The sequence below is a fragment of the Alternaria novae-zelandiae genome, assembly GCF_023758075.1.
Source record: "Alternaria novae-zelandiae strain BMP 2774 chromosome Unknown scaffold_9, whole genome shotgun sequence".
In the NCBI taxonomy this organism is placed as follows: Eukaryota; Fungi; Ascomycota; class Dothideomycetes; order Pleosporales; family Pleosporaceae; genus Alternaria; species Alternaria novae-zelandiae.
In genome coordinates, this window is record NW_026056969.1 from 115,709 (window position 1) to 132,195 (window position 16,487).

At 55.4% G+C, this 16,487-nt stretch overlaps 4 protein-coding genes across 4 annotated transcripts; 2 read left to right on the forward strand and 2 right to left on the reverse strand.

Moving 5' to 3' along the window:
- Positions 1–21: 21 nt before the first annotated feature.
- Positions 22–4,974, reverse strand: J4E88_004932 (uncharacterized protein; the record flags this gene model as incomplete). The annotated part of the gene is made up of 1 exon (XM_049398574.1): positions 22–4,974. One exon carries the CDS (start codon positions 4,972–4,974, stop codon positions 22–24), a length of 4,953 nt encoding a protein of 1,650 aa, XP_049255254.1.
- A 917-nt stretch (positions 4,975–5,891) lies between these two features.
- J4E88_004933 (uncharacterized protein) lies at positions 5,892–10,237 on the forward strand (the record flags this gene model as incomplete). Its single annotated transcript, XM_049398575.1, has 2 exons — positions 5,892–9,314; positions 9,374–10,237. The coding sequence occupies 2 exons, from the start codon at positions 5,892–5,894 to the stop codon at positions 10,235–10,237; spliced, it is 4,287 nt and encodes a 1,428-aa protein (XP_049255255.1).
- An 874-nt stretch (positions 10,238–11,111) lies between these two features.
- J4E88_004934 (uncharacterized protein) lies at positions 11,112–12,791 on the reverse strand (the record flags this gene model as incomplete). The annotated part of the gene is made up of 1 exon (XM_049398576.1): positions 11,112–12,791. One exon carries the CDS (start codon positions 12,789–12,791, stop codon positions 11,112–11,114), a length of 1,680 nt encoding a protein of 559 aa, XP_049255256.1.
- A 949-nt stretch (positions 12,792–13,740) lies between these two features.
- J4E88_004935 (uncharacterized protein) lies at positions 13,741–15,536 on the forward strand (the record flags this gene model as incomplete). Its single annotated transcript, XM_049398577.1, has 3 exons — positions 13,741–14,240; positions 14,637–14,870; positions 14,945–15,536. 3 exons carry the CDS (start codon positions 13,741–13,743, stop codon positions 15,534–15,536), a joined length of 1,326 nt encoding a protein of 441 aa, XP_049255257.1.
- Positions 15,537–16,487: the final 951 nt, after the last annotated feature.

A 16,487-nucleotide genomic window follows, 5' to 3' on the forward strand; every position in this document is an offset into this window, starting at 1 on the left:
CCGACCGACGAACCCACGAAACTAAGCAGTCTGCGTGCCCACATCAACACCCTCAACACCCGCCGCAGGAGTAGCAGCAGAAGCAGGCTGAACGGGCGCTTTCCTCTCCCCAAAGTTGTGCAACCTCTCTCCTATAAGATAAACCTCATCCCTAACGACCAACCTCCATCTCACAAGGAGCCTGACAACCGCCGACGAAGCCCACATAACCACCAAAGCAAGTCCCACAGCCGGGAAGCTGAAGCGCCAGAGTAAGTTCTTCGTCGCTTCGTTCGCGTTCCGGTATAGCGTTCGACTCGTGACAAACGCCAGACTGGATGGAACGGCAATAGCGACGAGGAAGAGCGCCAGCACGGGGATGAGAAAACAGCGTGTCGCGATCTTGGCGTTGGGGTAGAGCCAGCCATCTCTGATAACAGCTTTGAACGCACGTGCGGGCCGGGAATTGCGGTTCGCGAAGACGAGGCGTGCGGCGAGACGAGAGTACAAGAAGCCGAGGGTCCAGTCTTGGATGACGTGGACGACGTGGGGTTCCTTGGGGCCGAGGTAGGCGTGCAGGGGCATGAGGAAGTAGAGTTCTAGGAGGACGGCGAAGAGGAAGGGGATGGCGAAGATGAGCGTTGCCCAGACGTATGAGAAGCGGAGGGCTCGGCCACCGACGCGCGAGGTGGTTGCTGCGATGGTGTGGAGTGTGGACATGGGATCTGGGATGGATCGGTTGAGCGAGGAGATGAATTTGAAGGCGTGGTAGGCGGAGTATCCGATACTGGCCAGAGTGTAGACACCGAGGGAGAAGGCGTGGATGTCGTTCATCTCAACGGTTGGTGGGAGAAAGAGCGAGAAGAGGTAGCGGCCGAAGAGGAGGGGTAGGATCGTTACGCTTACTCCTGATAGACCCATGAAGATCCATATCGTGACGATGAAGCAGAGAATGCGCACGCGGAACCATGGTGGGATGAATACCATTGACACGAGATCGGAGTTGTGCACTCCGCCCTCATTCTCTCCATCTTTGCGCACATTGTCGCGGTCGACTTCGACGAAGACAGGTTGGCCCTTGGGGATGCGAGCTTGATCGGAAGCGGGTGCACGAACGTATCGACCATCATCGCCTTCTTGCGCAGGGACCTTGTCGCCAAAGAGGAAGTTGGACAGGCGAAGGAACCCAGCGCACTTCTGGAAGCACCATTTGTAGATGGCATGTAGACCCTCACTAGGCTTGTAGAACTTGATGATGACCGGCGTGAGGAAGTTGTAGAAGAGAAGGTCGAGCGGAAACTCCAGCGATGGTGCTTCGGTAGTCCAGTGAATTGGCAGGACGTTGGTAGTAGCACGGCTCAAGGTCCATACGACACCGCCAAGGCATACAATAACGAGTGCTCCATACACAAGAGCGCTGAAGGCGATCTTGCGAAGTTGAGTCGTAACGCTACGCTCTAGGACGTCCCGGACAGGATGGAAGGTCGGATCATCTGGGTCGCGGATGAAGTACAGTACACCCTTGCGCATGATCTTGCGGCACATGGACACAAAGAGCGCGAAGTGGAACATGTAGCAGGTACCGATAAACCAATGCACGAATCCAGATGTCCATGGACTCTCTCTCGCGAACTGCCACCGGTTGTACAGCGTAGCGTTCTGGAATAGTGGGAGCATGGCCAAGTCGAGAAGCAGCCCGCAGTACAGCGGGAATGCCAACATCTCGATACTAATGATAAGGATCACCTTGAGCACACCTCCGGCTTGTTGTAGTATATCAGAAAGAATGCGTTCGATCCTTTGTCCTTGCTGTGACGAGCTGAAAGGTGTGCCGCGCCTGAGATATATCGCACCAAGGAAAGCGAAGAACCCATAGCCAGCCAGTATTGCGATCAGGCGGTCGCTCGCCGTCCATCGCTCCAATGCAGTGTATGCGGCAGCGGTGCTGCTGTTCGAGTCTAGATCAATGGTGATCTTGTACGACTTGGCCGTCCAAAGCCATGAGAGCAGAGAGCTGCACTGGCCGTAGGTAGTCGTAAAGATATCCTGAATCAACGAGGGAAGGCGTCCAAGGACCCTAAGCACAAGCTTGGGCGGCGAGTCTGCAGAAATCTCCTCGATGATGGCGTTTGCAAAGCTGCTCGTTTCATTGAGCGCAAATGAGGTCGTGTTCTGCAGGCTTCGTAGTGAAGCGTGTGCGTTGAGCGTGAATTGGGTGTAGCTGGGCTGAGAAGATAATGGCGAATCCATGAACATCTTACCAATACGAACCATCGCACTCTCTGCAAGGGAGTATGCTGGCGTAGATACTGCACGGAGTGGACCATCTATGGTTTGAGACAGTTTCCCCAAGGAACAGAGCTTGACCAGACTGGAGATGGCATAAGAGCTCCAGTACGTCGTACCAGCTACGAGGAAGAGCGTGACGTCGACTATGAAGTCCGTCACTGCAGCGACCGCCTGTAGAGGGATTTTGAGGAGTTCGATAGGACTTCCCACCATTATGATGACGAATTTACCCCAGAGATAAGGAACCCACACGGCGCACGCCAGTGTGCAGGTGATCAGCACGGCACTGAACAGGGCGTTCTGGAAAAGACCGACAATAGGCCCTTGCATACCAATGAGCTCAAGTATACCTTCCAGATCTTCAGCGTCTTCAATCGCTTCCTGGTCGTTGACATCTATGCCAGCTTGTGCAGCAGCAGCAGCAACTTCAGGATCTTGGGGCGCAGCATTGCCATGATCCCGCGGCTCGTTCCCTAGGAAGGGCACAAAAGGCGCTTCGTCTGCCAGATCGCGCACGATATGCTCATCGTTGCCTCCCTCTTCGACAGGTTGAGCCATCGGGGCTATGTCTCCAAACATCCAGTCCAATACTTGGTTCACTGGATTTTGTGGAGGTTGAGGCGCTGCTGGTTGTGCGTTGGCTGGAACTGCAGGCTGATCGTCCGGGTTTTGCTGACCCACTTCAGAATGCTCCTGATCTTCGCGGGCGGTTGAGTCTTGGTCAGGTTGGCTACTGCTGTTGTCGACTTCAATCGTAGTATCGACCGTAATTGAGTTGTCTAGATGAGTAGAACTGCTTTGTGCAGAAGACGTTGACTCGGGTAGATTATCCTCCACACTGGCGTCGACAGTTTTAGCTTTACCCTTGTCGTGAACATGTTCTCCTTCCAGCGCTTGGTCGGAGTCATCTTCTACAGCCTCAGGGACTTGCTGCCAGCTTCCACTGCTGTGCTCGCTACCCGGTTCGTGATCCGATGCAGCCTCGGGTCCTTGATCGGCTCTTCGGTCTGCGTTGTCATCGTCTTCCCACGATTCAGGTACGTTTTCAGCACTTTCCTCGTTCGAAGCTGACGATTGTGGTACGTTCTCGAAAGACCATGGATTACCCTCTTCTAGGCCGCGACGAATCTCTGTCGCGATGAAGGATCTATCGCGTGCTGGCATGTTTGGTCTGTGCGAAGATGAAGACGACTCGGAACCTTCAAGATCTGGCGCTACGCCTGAAGCTTGGTGGAGTGACGAGGTTCTTGCAGGAAAGCTTGAGCTGCTAGCCTCGCCGTCTTCCATCATTGCTCGCTCAATAGCCTCGTTGAAGCTCTGAGATGGGAATTCATCGTCATAGGCATCCACAAGCTCATCCGATTGCATCATTGACCTCAAATCACCCGAGAGGCCTTCGCGTACTATATTGCGAACAAGCTCGTCGCGTTCTCGGCGGAGCGAGGAAGACCGGCGAACGCGGCGTATCGTAGGTTCGGCAGCCTCGGGCTCGTCATTCTCGCGAGCGAAGTCTCCAGGGGCAATTGGCTCGTTTTGGTCAGTATTTTCAGGTTCATGAGCTTCTTCCACATCTGCGGCCTCCCCAGCCACTTCGGCGTCCAAAGCATCTAGAGCGTCTTCCAGCTCGCCCTCATCAACGATCACATTGTCAACGAGAGCCTCCTCTTCTATGATGGCAGCTCTCTGCGCAGCAGCGTTGTCACCGAGGGCAACCATATTGATGACAGGTTGTTGCTGGACCACCCACTCCCGAATCAGGAAGACAAGGATGAACGCCACGACAACGAGTAGAGTGATGATCTGGCCCTCTATCACGTCAACAATAAAGCGATTGGCGCTTTGAGACTGGAACCAGTTGAAGAAGGGGACATCGGAGAGAAGCGACGGACTGCGAACACCCAGATGGTCTGAGGTAGTATTGGAAACGGTGCCGTTCTTGTCAACGACAGATACGTGAGTAGTTATTCTGTCGGGTTGTGCAAGTTGGGAAAAGGGGAATGGGACCCCGAAGAAGACTCGTTTGGCATAGGTCCAGAGGATGGATTCGCTAGTCGTGGAATTGTTTGGAGTATACGTAATCTTCATGGGCCCGACGGTACTTGCCACATGCACAGTCGAGTTGTTGCTCTTGGCGGTATCGAGTGCAGAGCGTATCAAGTCGATATCGCTAGGGGCCAGTCCTCTACCAGTTGCGGGCATTACTGACGTCTCAGGTGTGTCGGCAAACATGTCTTGTGACCAGCCACCATCGCCGACCCAGAACAGGCTGCGCCATACGACACGCATGCACCAGGGTAGTAAGAAGAGCCATACGGCGCCCACCAGGACCCCTCGGCACCAGGTTGCGAACATGTTGAGTACGTGGAGAGCGGCGCGGCGTACGAAGACGGTCGTGGGTATGCGATTCGGCATGCCGGGGTGGTATAGTTTGGTGAAGCGGAAGGATGTCTTGCATAGTTCGCAGTGCTTCTTCTGGGTGTGGGACAGCCATTCCATCAGGCATTCTTGGTGGACGTATTTGATGCTACCGCTGCACTTGCAGGGAAAGAACAGAGGCTCTTCGGCGGTGCCTTCCCCGCGACATATCCGGCAGGTGTCGGCTTCGTCTTTGTCCATGGCTCGCTCGTCGGAAGTCTGGGGGGCGTTGTCGTGCGCGGAGGCATCGTCGAAGAGCCCCGCGGTGAGGGGCTCGGCATCGGTTGCCATGGCTGAGGGAGATTAAAAGTATACACGTGGTAAGAGGGGGGTTGTATCGAATCGGAAGATATGGTTCGGTTTCGGGCAGATGCCGCACAAGTCGACCTCAAGTAGGCATCGGAATCGCAGCGAGAGAGCGGCGTGAAGAGGACGGGCGTACAGTGCTGCGCAATGAGGGACAATGCAGATGCAGGGAATTAGGGACGTGAATAGACCTGGGGGGAAAGCGCACAAGGGTGGATGCGGCCGGAACCGTGGTTGCGTGCAGCAGCTCTGGCGACGGAAGTGGTGATGTCGCCGCCGCCAGACAGTCTCGGTCTTGGCAGTCGAGCACCCCGGGCCCCTGGCAGAGCGATGGCACCTAGCCACACTTAGTGCACGTGTAGGGACAATTAATTATTTAGTCTGGTACCTGGGACAAGCGATCGGATTTGCACATGCATGGCGTGTCTTCGGTGCTTGATCAGCGTCACAGGGTCCTACAGCACGGGTGAAGGCATCCAGCCCTACATGAGACGACGCGAACCGCAGGGGCAGCCTGAGGCACTCAAAATGTCTGGGACTGGGAAATCGCGACAGGCAGACTCCATTTCCTCTGTCATCTCTCGCGCCCTATCGCGTAATTCTGCGCTCTCTGCCGCCTATCGCATGTCCAAACCTTGATCTTGCTATCGTGTTCCCGCGTCCGCACGTGCAATTACATCACTGCTGCAGCTCGGTTGTCGTCCCCCCAGCGCTAACAGACAAGTTACTTCGAGCAGCCATCGCCATTATTCAAGAGACATCAACAACCCAGACGCTACCGCCTGTCGCTGATTTCTGTACGTAGCCAGACCCCGACTTGCTGCGGCAGTACCACTAATACGCACACGCAGAAGCTGGTCAGCCACACAGCGTCACCGCTTCATCGTCCACCACACGCGAGCATGGCCGCCCAGGCCAACGGAAGGGCGACCAAGTCCAAACAAAATGGCAGCCTCAACGGGTCCGCCAATGGCACCGCCAACGGCCACGCAGAGAAGACGCAGCTCACCTCGCGGTCGGCTCGCTCGCGGAAGCCCAGGCGGAGTCTCGTGGGCGCCTTCACGAGCATGGTTGCGAGACTCTCCACGTGGTATCTCATCATCACCTTCCTGTTCCGGTGTCCCACATCGCTGCACCAGCTCAACCACGACTCTCCACGCGTGTGCAAGCCCTACCTGCAGACCCGGTCCTTCGCTGCGCCCTATGTCGACCCCTACTACGAGACCTACGTCGCCCCGCAGATTGAAAAGGTCAAGCCATACACGACGCCCATAACCACATTCGCCCAGGACAACTACGCCACCTACGGCGCACACAGGGTTGAGCATGCCAGGAAGTATGCAGAGGCCCAGTACGAGAAGTCTGTCCAGCCCCAGCTGCAGAATGCCCAAAAGCAAATCAAGGGCCAGTACGACGTGTACCTCGGCCCTCATGTCAAGAAGGCGACTGATGCTGCTGCCCCGTACTACAACGACCTCAGGACCAGCTCCGAAGAGATCTACCACCTGACACTGCTCCCGGCCTACGAGCGCTCCAAGCCCTACCTGCAACAGGGTCACGCTTATGGACACCACGTCCTCGTCGACATCGTCTATCCCCATGTCCACACCGCAAAGGATGCCACCTGGGCCTTCCTCCTCCGCACTGTGTGGCCCCAGCTGCGCGTACTATATGGAGACAACGTCGAGCCCCAGTTGGTCCGCATCTCTGAGCGTCTAGGCCGCTACAGGGACCAGCAGAAGATCGAGTCTGTCGTTTCTGCCGTCGATGCTGAGACAAGCCTCCCATCTCAGTCCACCAAGGATACTCCTACCATCGCAAGCTCCTCCGCCTCCATTGTCCCTCCCAGCTCTACCGAGGGATCTGGCTGGGGTGTCCTTGATGAGTTCTTCGGCAGCGAATCAGCCAGCACAGCCTCCAACGAACTCGAGGCAAAGCCAACCAAGGTCAAGCCCTCTGAGCCCAAGCTCACAGGCGCTGAACTGCAAGAGAAGCTCAACCAGGATCTCCGCGACTGGCAGACCAAGTTCGCTACAGCCGCAGACAAGGGTTCTGAAGACCTCGAAGTACGCGTCGCAGAAATCACAAAGCGACAGGTCGACAATGCCGTCAATGGACATGGTCAGGCTCTGGTTGTCAAGCTAGAGGAGACTGCCGACGCGACGATTGCTAAGCTGAAGAACTACATCAAGAAGACTATTCAATCTCTTCCAGAGGATGCTTCAGACGCCGATCTTGAGGCTGCGTACGAGGACTGCGGAGCCAAGACCCGCGAATTCGGTCTTACCGTCAAGGAGCGTGCCCAGGACATCCGTGTCTGGAAAGCATCATACGATCAAGAGACTGATTCCCTGGTACAAGCTGCTGTCAGGAGCACTGTCGAAGTACTTGAGAAGATCCACAGCCTTGGCCTCCAAGAAGTAGGCATGCGATGGGCGTGGACTGATGGCGTCACGTACAAGGACTGGCAGAACTACCACAAGCTGAGGAACACGCTCAACGAATGGCAGGCCGAAGTCGAAGCCGTTGGTAACAGGCACGAAGGCCTTCGCGTGGCTCACGAAGAATCCAAGAAGCTTGAAGACAAGGCCATGGCCATTGCGTCAGACATGGTTGCCGAGCTAGTACGCCTGAAGGATGTTTCCAAGTCTAAGATCTGGGCCGGCGACGCTAGCGATGACTTCTCTGACAAGGTCTTCGCACCTCGTGTCCGCAAGGCTGCCCAACAAGTCATGGATAATGTTGAAGGTGCATCGTCCCAGGTTGCCGAAGCGATCCAAGGCAGCTCGACACCGCTTGCTGAGAGTATCGCATCGTCTGCCAAGGACATGTACTCCGACGTCTCTTCACAAGCCTCCGAAGCTGTTCAGGGTAGCTCAACACCTCTTACCGAGAGTATCGCATCGTCTGTCAAGGAGGCAGCATCCAAAGCCTCATCGCAGGTTGTTGAGGCCGTATCAGGTAGCTCAACTCCTCTCGCTGAGAGTGTTGCGTCCTCCGTCCAACAAGCTGCATCTGAGGTTTCGTCCCAAGCATCTGAGGCTATCTATGGTGAACCTTCATCCGAGAGCCTGCTATCGCAAGCTTCATTCAAGGCGTCTGAAGTTATTGATGACACCGCATCGAAAGCCTCCGCAGCCTACGAATCGCCTAAGAAGGTCTGGGGTGGAGCCAATGCGCAAATCATCGCTGAAGCCCGCGAACCTGTACTTGATGAGCCGCTGGAAGACGATGACGAAGTCGTCGACACCTATTCCAGCAAAGTGCAGAGCGTGGTTGCCGACGCTGGCGACCGAGCAGCTGAGATGAGCCGAGCAGTCAGCGAAGCGCTCCTCGGTCCTGCCAAGACGCAAGGTACCGTCGAGTCTGCCTCGTCGATCGCAAGCGAGCAGTACGCAAGTGCTCTTGCTGCTGCATCAAGCGTACTGTATGGTACCGAGCAACCGGCTGTTGAGAGTGCGACCAGCGTCATTGCCGACAAGTATGCTCAAGCTGTGACTGCGGCATCATACGCAATCTACGGTACCCCAACGCCGACAGCCATAATCAAGACTGTACAGGTCGAGGCAAACTCGCGATACAACGATGCTGTCAGCGCTGCGAGCAAGCAGTTCGAGAATGCGAAGGCCCAGATGTCTCTTCTGATCTCTGGAGAGCCCCAGCCTGCGCACCAAACCATGCTTTCTTACTTTGAGAAGGCCTACTCCGACTCCCTCGCAGTCGCTAGTGAGAGGTTGTCAAATGCTATGCAATACACTGAATCAGTGAGGAGCTATGCAGCAGGCCCCACCCAGGGTTACTTCGAATCGGTCTCCTCCATCGCATCATCTCGCCTCGCTGAAGGCCTCAGCCAGGCTTCTGCCCAGTTTGCCGCACCTCAATCCACCGGTGTCGCTGACAGCGCTCGCCGACAGTACTACGAAGCTGTGGGCCTTGCGCACGCCCGTTATTCCGAGTTTACTGATGCTGCATCGAGCGCTGTATACGGTCCCCAGCAAGGTACCATTGAGTCCTTGGCTTCGGTCGCCTCCGCATCAGCCGCTTCTGCTGCGTCTGCTGTATCTGGATCGGCCGAGTCTGCCGCGTCGTACGTGTCTGGTTCAGCACAGTCGGCTGTCGCCAACGCCCAAGCAGCCGCTGAGTCTGCCGCTTCCCAGGTTAGCTCTGGTGTCATCGGTTCAGAAACTCCCTGGACTGAGTCGGTTGCCTCCCAAGCCAGCCAGAACTGGGAAGCACTAATTGCTCAGGCCAGTAGCCAGGTCTACGGCCAGCCTACACCATGGGCAGAGTCTGTATACTCTCAAGCTGGCGCTTACGGTGCTCAGGTAAGAACTTCGTCCGATGAATAAAACGCATTTGAGACATACTGACTTTGTACACGTAGGCTACCGCTGCCGCTGCTGCACAATATGCCGAGGTCCAGGCTCTTATCTCAGAGCTTGTCATTGGCAGGGAGCCCGACTTCACCGAGAGCGTCATGAACCGCTTCGCCTCCGCTTACTCCACGGGCCTGCCCGCAGCCATGGCTTCTGCCCAGTCCTATGCCAGTGAAGGTATCAACGCTGCTAGTTCGTACGCGGGCGACAGTTATGATGCTGTCACCGACGCGGCTGCTGACGCGTATGCTTCTGCTTCGTCAGTCGTCAGCGCCGTCTTCACTCCCCCGGCCATGATCGAAGATGTTTTGAGCCAGGCTAGCGCATCTTTGGATCTTGCTGTTGAGAGTGCCTCTGTCGCTCTCTACGGAACGCCCAAGGGTGCCGCTGAGCAGGCCAGCGAGTCAGTTGCGAGCGCCTACTCATCCATCCAGTCTCAAGTGAGCGAGAAGCTCTACGGAACACAATCAGCTCAAGATAGCTTTTCGTCAGCCGCGGCGTCCGCCCAAGCTGCTATCAGCGAAGCCATCTTCGGCACGCCTACAGCAGCCGACTACGTCGCTTCAGCCACAAGCAGTGCCGGTGGTGTATACAGCTCAATCTCGTCTGTAGCCAGCGTCAACGCCGAGTACGTTGCCTCTGCTGCTAGCGAGAATGCAGCCTACCTATCTTCAGCAGCCAGTTCCGCCGTCTATGGACCTGAGCAAGGAGCTATGGAGTCTGCCAACAGCCGCATCGCCGACGCGGTAGCCGCCGCCAACAGCCGCATTGCGTCCATGTACGCAGCTGCATCTGGTAGCGCTGAGGAAGCTGTCAGCAGTATCTCCAGCGCCGCTACTCAAGCCACCCAGGCTGTGAGGGATGAGTTGTAGACTATGGGTTGAGGAAGCTTGCTTCCCATTTATCCAAATCATCAACATACTCTCAACAAATCACAACATAGCACCCTCGCTACAACACGACACCAATATATCATAAAAACACCCCCACCACCACAATCGTAACGACCAACCACCCCTACACAACCCCATCACTATCATCTCAAACAAATCACCCATAGGCCAGTTGATCTGGCCCACGAAACCACGGAACACGGAAAGGAAGGAAAGGAAAATCGGAAAACCAACGAGGTAATGCCTATGTATGTAGCTATGAACCAGTCTCAGTCTCTTGTCTCTCTATATCTGCTCTTGCGTTTTCTCAGGATTAGCCCGACTGGATTCCGCTTTTGTTCTTATGCCAGCAAGCAAGTTCTAGCGTTGTAGTCTAGTTACTAGTTCGTTTTTCTGCGACGGAAGAAGTGGACAGAGTAATGTGATATACCCTTTTCGTTCGATTGAGATGTGTTGCTCTATGTGCTGTGCTGTGTTGAGTGTGATTGAGAGTGAGGTTGGTGGTCGATGCGCGTCACATAGGTTTGAGGTGAAAGTGTGGGGAGAGAATGTCTTTGATTATCGTGACTTCCGTGCCATCATGTATTGCTTTGTGAGTGTTGCTACATACAAGGTCATTAACCTTCATTCGTTCGGAAACCTCCACCGTCGTTCAATCCATCACTGGTATACCCTATCCAAAGTCTGTACATCCATAACATCAATCTCTCATCGCGCTCGCTGTACAAAGTTGAAACCCCGAGGTTCAAAGAAAGATCAAGTCGCTCTATCAAGAAAAAGCCCAAATAACGCCAAAAAGGGGGTATGCAATGCCGAATCATACTACCGAAGAGAAAGGAGCGAACGGACAAGTTTAGTCGCTGTCGCTCAAACTGTCCCTTCGTCCAACAGCGCGGACGCCACCACGACGGTAGCCGTCCATGACATCTCTGCCACCCCTCTCCCTCCTCGCGTTAGTCGGGACACCGACTTGAGACACGCTCTCCATGGGGTGCACACTACCCGCCTGGCTAAGACCGGGGATGTGGCACGGGTAGCTCATGTGGCCCTGAGAATCACCGTTGGTAGTGGTGAAGATGTCAGATGCAGGGGGAGCAGGGCGCGAAGTGCGGTGTTGCTTGCGGGGCGACTCAGAGGTGGGACGCGAACGCGAGCCTGAGGGGCGGGGACGAGACTCGGAGGTTGGGCGGCCGGAGCGCGAGGTGCGGTCTTGGGAGGGACGGTCTTGGGACGGGCGGGCTGAGCGGGAGCGGGGCGCGTGCTTGTTGGGGTCGGAGTAGAGGGACTTGTCGGCGTTGGGACGGTAGTCGGAGTAGTAGCTTGACTCGGTGACTTCGGAGGGGGCGCTGCGCTCGGTCTTGGGGGCGGCCTTGGGAGGAGGCGGTTTGGCAAAGTCAGAGGTAGAGACGCCGGTGTAGACGGTTGCGGTGTCGTCGTCGCCGGTGGTGAAGGAGTATGCAGCGGAGGGAGGAGCACGGCGAGGTCCAGACGGGGCTTTGCTCCTTGTGGGAGCGCGTGTTGGTGTGCCGGCTTCAGATGGGGCGGTGTACTCAGTGTAGGCGCGGGTGTAGTCACTTTCTGGGGAACGGTACTCGATCATGGGACGGGTGACTTCAGCCATTTCGGGAGCCTCAGAGGGTGTGCCGTGCTTCTTGGACTTCTTCTGCTCTTCCTTTGCGCGCTTGGCCTCTGCCTTTTGTTCTTCCTTGCGGGCTTTGGCTTCAGCGGCTTCCTTCTTGGCGGCTTCCTTTTCGGCGGCTTTGGCCTTGCGCATGCGTTCCCTTGCGCGCATCTCCTTGGCTTTGGCTTCCTTCTTGGGGTCCTTGACTTCCTTGGCGTCCTTCTTGACCAGCGGTGCGTTACTAGAGACCTGGGAGCCGCCGACTTCAGAGGGTTGAGAGCCGGAGTAGTCGGTGTACATGCCATCGCCAACGCGGTTGAGGCCACCGACACGGGCAGCCTTTTCCTCGCGGTACTTGCGGAGCTCAGGGTCTTTGTAGTCGTTGGTGTGGTCGCGGCGGTGCTTCTTATGCCTTCGTCCGTCTCCGCCACGAAGACCGCCCTCGCCCCTCTCGGCGTCACGGTATTCGTTGGGGTCGACACTGGTACCAGACTCATCCGTGTAGTTGAGCTCACTCTGTTCACCGAAGTAGCTACCGCCGTGTACAACACTGCCGCCGCCGAGCTTGGTGCTCTTGGTTGCGTTGGAGAGAGTCTTGCCGTCGGGTCCCTTGCGTCTCAGCACAGTTGATTTGTAGTCCTCCCAGTCGTTGTCGCGCCATTTGAAGCCACCGTTCTTAGCCCAGAAGAAGAACCAGATGGCTCCAAGGGCGAGTCCGACACCGATGAGAGCAAACAGAGCCTGGAAGCCGGGTCCAGAGAGGTCGTTGGGTGGGCGTGCGCCTGCTGAGGCGAGGTTCTTGTATGGTTCAGGTTGGTCACGCTTGACCATTGACTTGGCCAGCTGTAGAGCATTCACGGCCATGGGCGAGAGTGCCCGCTCGTCGGCGGCAATGTCGGGATGGGGCGCCATGGTAGGCGAGAGGGTGGTGGTGGTGTTTTCGCAGGTGCAGGTCGATTATAGCGGGTCGAACAGCGAATGCAACTGGCAGAAAGTAGTCAGAGAGTATTCTGTAGTGTTGGTAGCAATGTGTAGTGTGGGGTTTGGAGCGTGGAAGCGTGGCTCCCGTTAACTTTTGGTTTGGAGCGTGTTGGGTGCGAGTGGCTGGTGGGCAAATGCAGGAGGTTAGGACGAGGTTGGGGACGCGAGCCGACGTCACCCAAACAAAGTCGTTGATGCAGCAACAGCACGGCCGCCAACTTCAATCAACTTGACCGCCACGCGGCGTCCCGCCATTGATTGGAAGTCTGTCTAGTCCAGACGGTACAGCACACCATCTCAACAATTGTCCTCTTTTTCTTTACCGCTTTTTGACGCGACGCGTAGAAATGGAGTCGGCGGTGAGGCCACGCGCGCCAACGATCGCCTTCGCGAAGAGCCCCATAAAGGGCTTGCAACGCCCTGCATCACGCCTTTGCGGGAAGTCCACATCCCCGGACTAGTCTCATCTCTTGCGCATACCGTAGCACCGTAGTAACCGTCGTAAGCTCAGCAAAAACATTAGCGTCTTCATCCCTTCCCTTGTACCTGCATCCGAAGCATACTGGACAGCCTTGGCAACCCATGAACACCATGCGTTCAACCTCTATGGATGCTCCTGCATCACTAACAGCTGACAATGAATACACTGTCTTCTTCCATGCTTCTCCCGATGATCAAAATTCTCGACCCAAATGGTGGACCCTGACTTTTGACATGTCGCCCGTCGTAGGGCGTGGAGCTAGTCACGAAAGAATTTCCTCTACCACAGTTTTCAACGAACCTACTAGAAATGTTTGAGCGTTGTAGTCTTCTCAAGAGCTTCTTTCCTCTCACAAACCGGAACAATTGTACGTTCATATCGCATTGAAAAGATTGGAAGATGGCAACGCAAACGCAGACAGCGACCGAGGTCTTCGAGCTCCAGCCAACATCCAAGACCACAACCATAACACCTATCTATCATCCACCACGGTCATCGCACGAAGTCTCGAATTATGATCACCGCATATCCGACACCGAATCATCCGCCACGCCATCCGTCATAAAACCATCCACCCTCCGCACTTTCCTCACAATCTTTACCCCCTCCTTCGTCGGCTTCATAGCCAGCTTCACCAACGGCATCATTACGGTCGGCCTCCCCTCAATTGCGCGTTCCATCGCGTTAGAACGCTCTCTTTACCTATGGCCCTCCTCTGTCTATGGTCTCACATCCGGGGCCGCACTTCTCATCGCTGGTTCTGTAGCCGATATAGTTGGTGCTAGACCCGTCGAGCTCACTGGGATCACCTTCCTCGGTGTCTTCACGCTGGCATGCGGGTTTGCGCAGACCGGCGGGCAGCTTGTTGCTTTCCGGGCTCTTCAAGGTGTGGCGCTCGCGTTGCATTTACCCGCCTCTGTTGCCATCATTACTGGTGCTGTGCCGTCTGGGAGAGCGAGGAATCTTGGGTTTGCGTGTTTGGGGTTCAGTCAGCCGCTTGGGTTTGCTGTGGGGTTGGTGTTGAGTGGTGTTATGATTGAAAGAGCGGGATGGCGGTTGGGATTCTACGTGACAGGAGGGTGTTTGTTGTCGCTCGCTGTGGTTGCGGTCTGGACGCTTCCTAGATTGCCTTCCCAGAGTCAGGGTGGTGTGGTCGCGCTTTGGAAGAAGGTTGGTAGAGATATTGATTGGGTTGGTGGTATGATATCTAGTGGCGGACTGGCTATCCTCGCATACGTGCTTGCGTATGTATCTTCTCTTCATCGTCTGAATCCGATAGAGCTAACAGCACATAGTATTATCAGCGCCGATCTAACAAGCATTCGCTCAGCCAAGACGGCCTCACTCCTCGCTATCAGCATCCTCCTTCTCTGCGCCTTTCCAGCCTGGATGCACTACCGTGAGCGACGTGGAAAGACAGCCCTCGTACCGAACAAGCTGTGGAACAGTCTCCCCTTTACCAGCACATGCATCATGGTCGCACTCTCTTACGGGGTCATGAACTCCATTGAACTCTTCTCCAGCCTGTAGTACGTATCCTCCAACATCATCCACCATCTTGCTGCGTAACATGCCAGAAGTCCGTGTCTAAGTCCAAGCCCAGTTTCCAAGAAGTCCAGCACGCCTCCATGCTAGCAACATCCCTCTACCTCCTCCCCAACCTCCTAGCCGGCGTCCTAATCCAAATATCCGTCGGTCTGTTCGTCCACCGCGTCCCTGCCCGCTGGCTCGTCGCCGGCTCAGCCTTGATCTGCGCCATCTCGCCTCTCCTAATGGCCGTCGTGCCACCAACGTGGAGCTACTGGAAACTCGCTTTCTGGGCGCAGATGTTCGCGCCGTTTAGCGCAGACGTCTTGTTCACCGTCGGCCTCATCATTGTGAGTGACAACTTCCCGGAGAAAACGCAGGCGCTGGCTGGTGCTGTGTTCAATACCGTGGCGCAGTTTGGTATGAGTTTGGGTATGGGTAGTTGCCAAGTCGTTGCACTGGGGGTGCAGGTTAAGAGCGGGAGCGAGGGTACTGGTGGCCATGGTGATGGTGATGGCGGCGGGGCGTTTGAGGACCAGGATGATGTGGCTGTGTTGAAGGGGTATAGGGCGAGCTATTGGCTTATGTTCGGGTATATGGTCGTTTGTATGATGATCGCTGTCGTGGGGCTGAGGAAGGCTGGCAAGGTCGGACTGAAGAGAGAGTAACCGGTTGGCTATACGGGAATGCTGTCGGAAAGCACCAATGCGGTTTTCGCAGCCGCTTGAGGTCCGAAAGAAGGTCAAATAGACCATCTGACACGTAACTCAGACAAAACGGGCAAGTATATATAAAGCAGCGTCGGGCTTAACGCCATGAAGTATACCAAGTAGTACACCAGCCACCATGCGAGAAAGTGTTTGAAGTTCGTCGTTATTCCACCCTGTCTTTCTCCCACGATCAAATTGACCAAGCGCTCTTGACAGTATACGGTCCACAAGCACAGTGGTACCAGCATGTAGAAGGTGTGGAACATCTTTGCGCTGGCCTCTTGTGAAGGTGTCGGCCGTATGACTCTCTGTACATAGGTCGGGAATGCGCAAGCGGCATTTATAAGTAGCGACATCATGGCGAAGATGTGGGATTGTGGCTGATGAAGGAGTTTGAGGAAGATGAAAAGAGGGTTGTGTGGAATAAATGTGACGAAGAGTGACAATTAGCCAAGATCATGTTCAGATTTTGCGGTGGCTCTACCAAGTTTCGCGTGTATCTTATGTTGTCCACAGCCATTCTTTAGCGAATCTTGGAACGATTACAACGAAAGCCATAGCGATTCGTTCAGTGTGGCACGTTCCTGGTTGGTCTACCCGCTAGAGCTTAAAGGAGCGAACGGAGTAGTGTGCGCGTCTTATTGTTGCACCGCCACGATATTCTCTACATGAGAAATCTCATTGTTCGCGCGATTGCGTAACCGCAGATTCGAGAATTGGTGAATTAAATTTGGCTGTGTTTCTGGCTTTGAACCATGTATGAAGCAATGTGCCGGACCGAAACACGAACGATCATTGCGCTCCATGGCGTTGCCACCTCAAACAAGAAAAAGATAAACAGGTCTGCAGACTACATCAAGACAAGAGCTTTCGAAGTAGATGACCTAACGTTAATGTAGACTCCAGGGT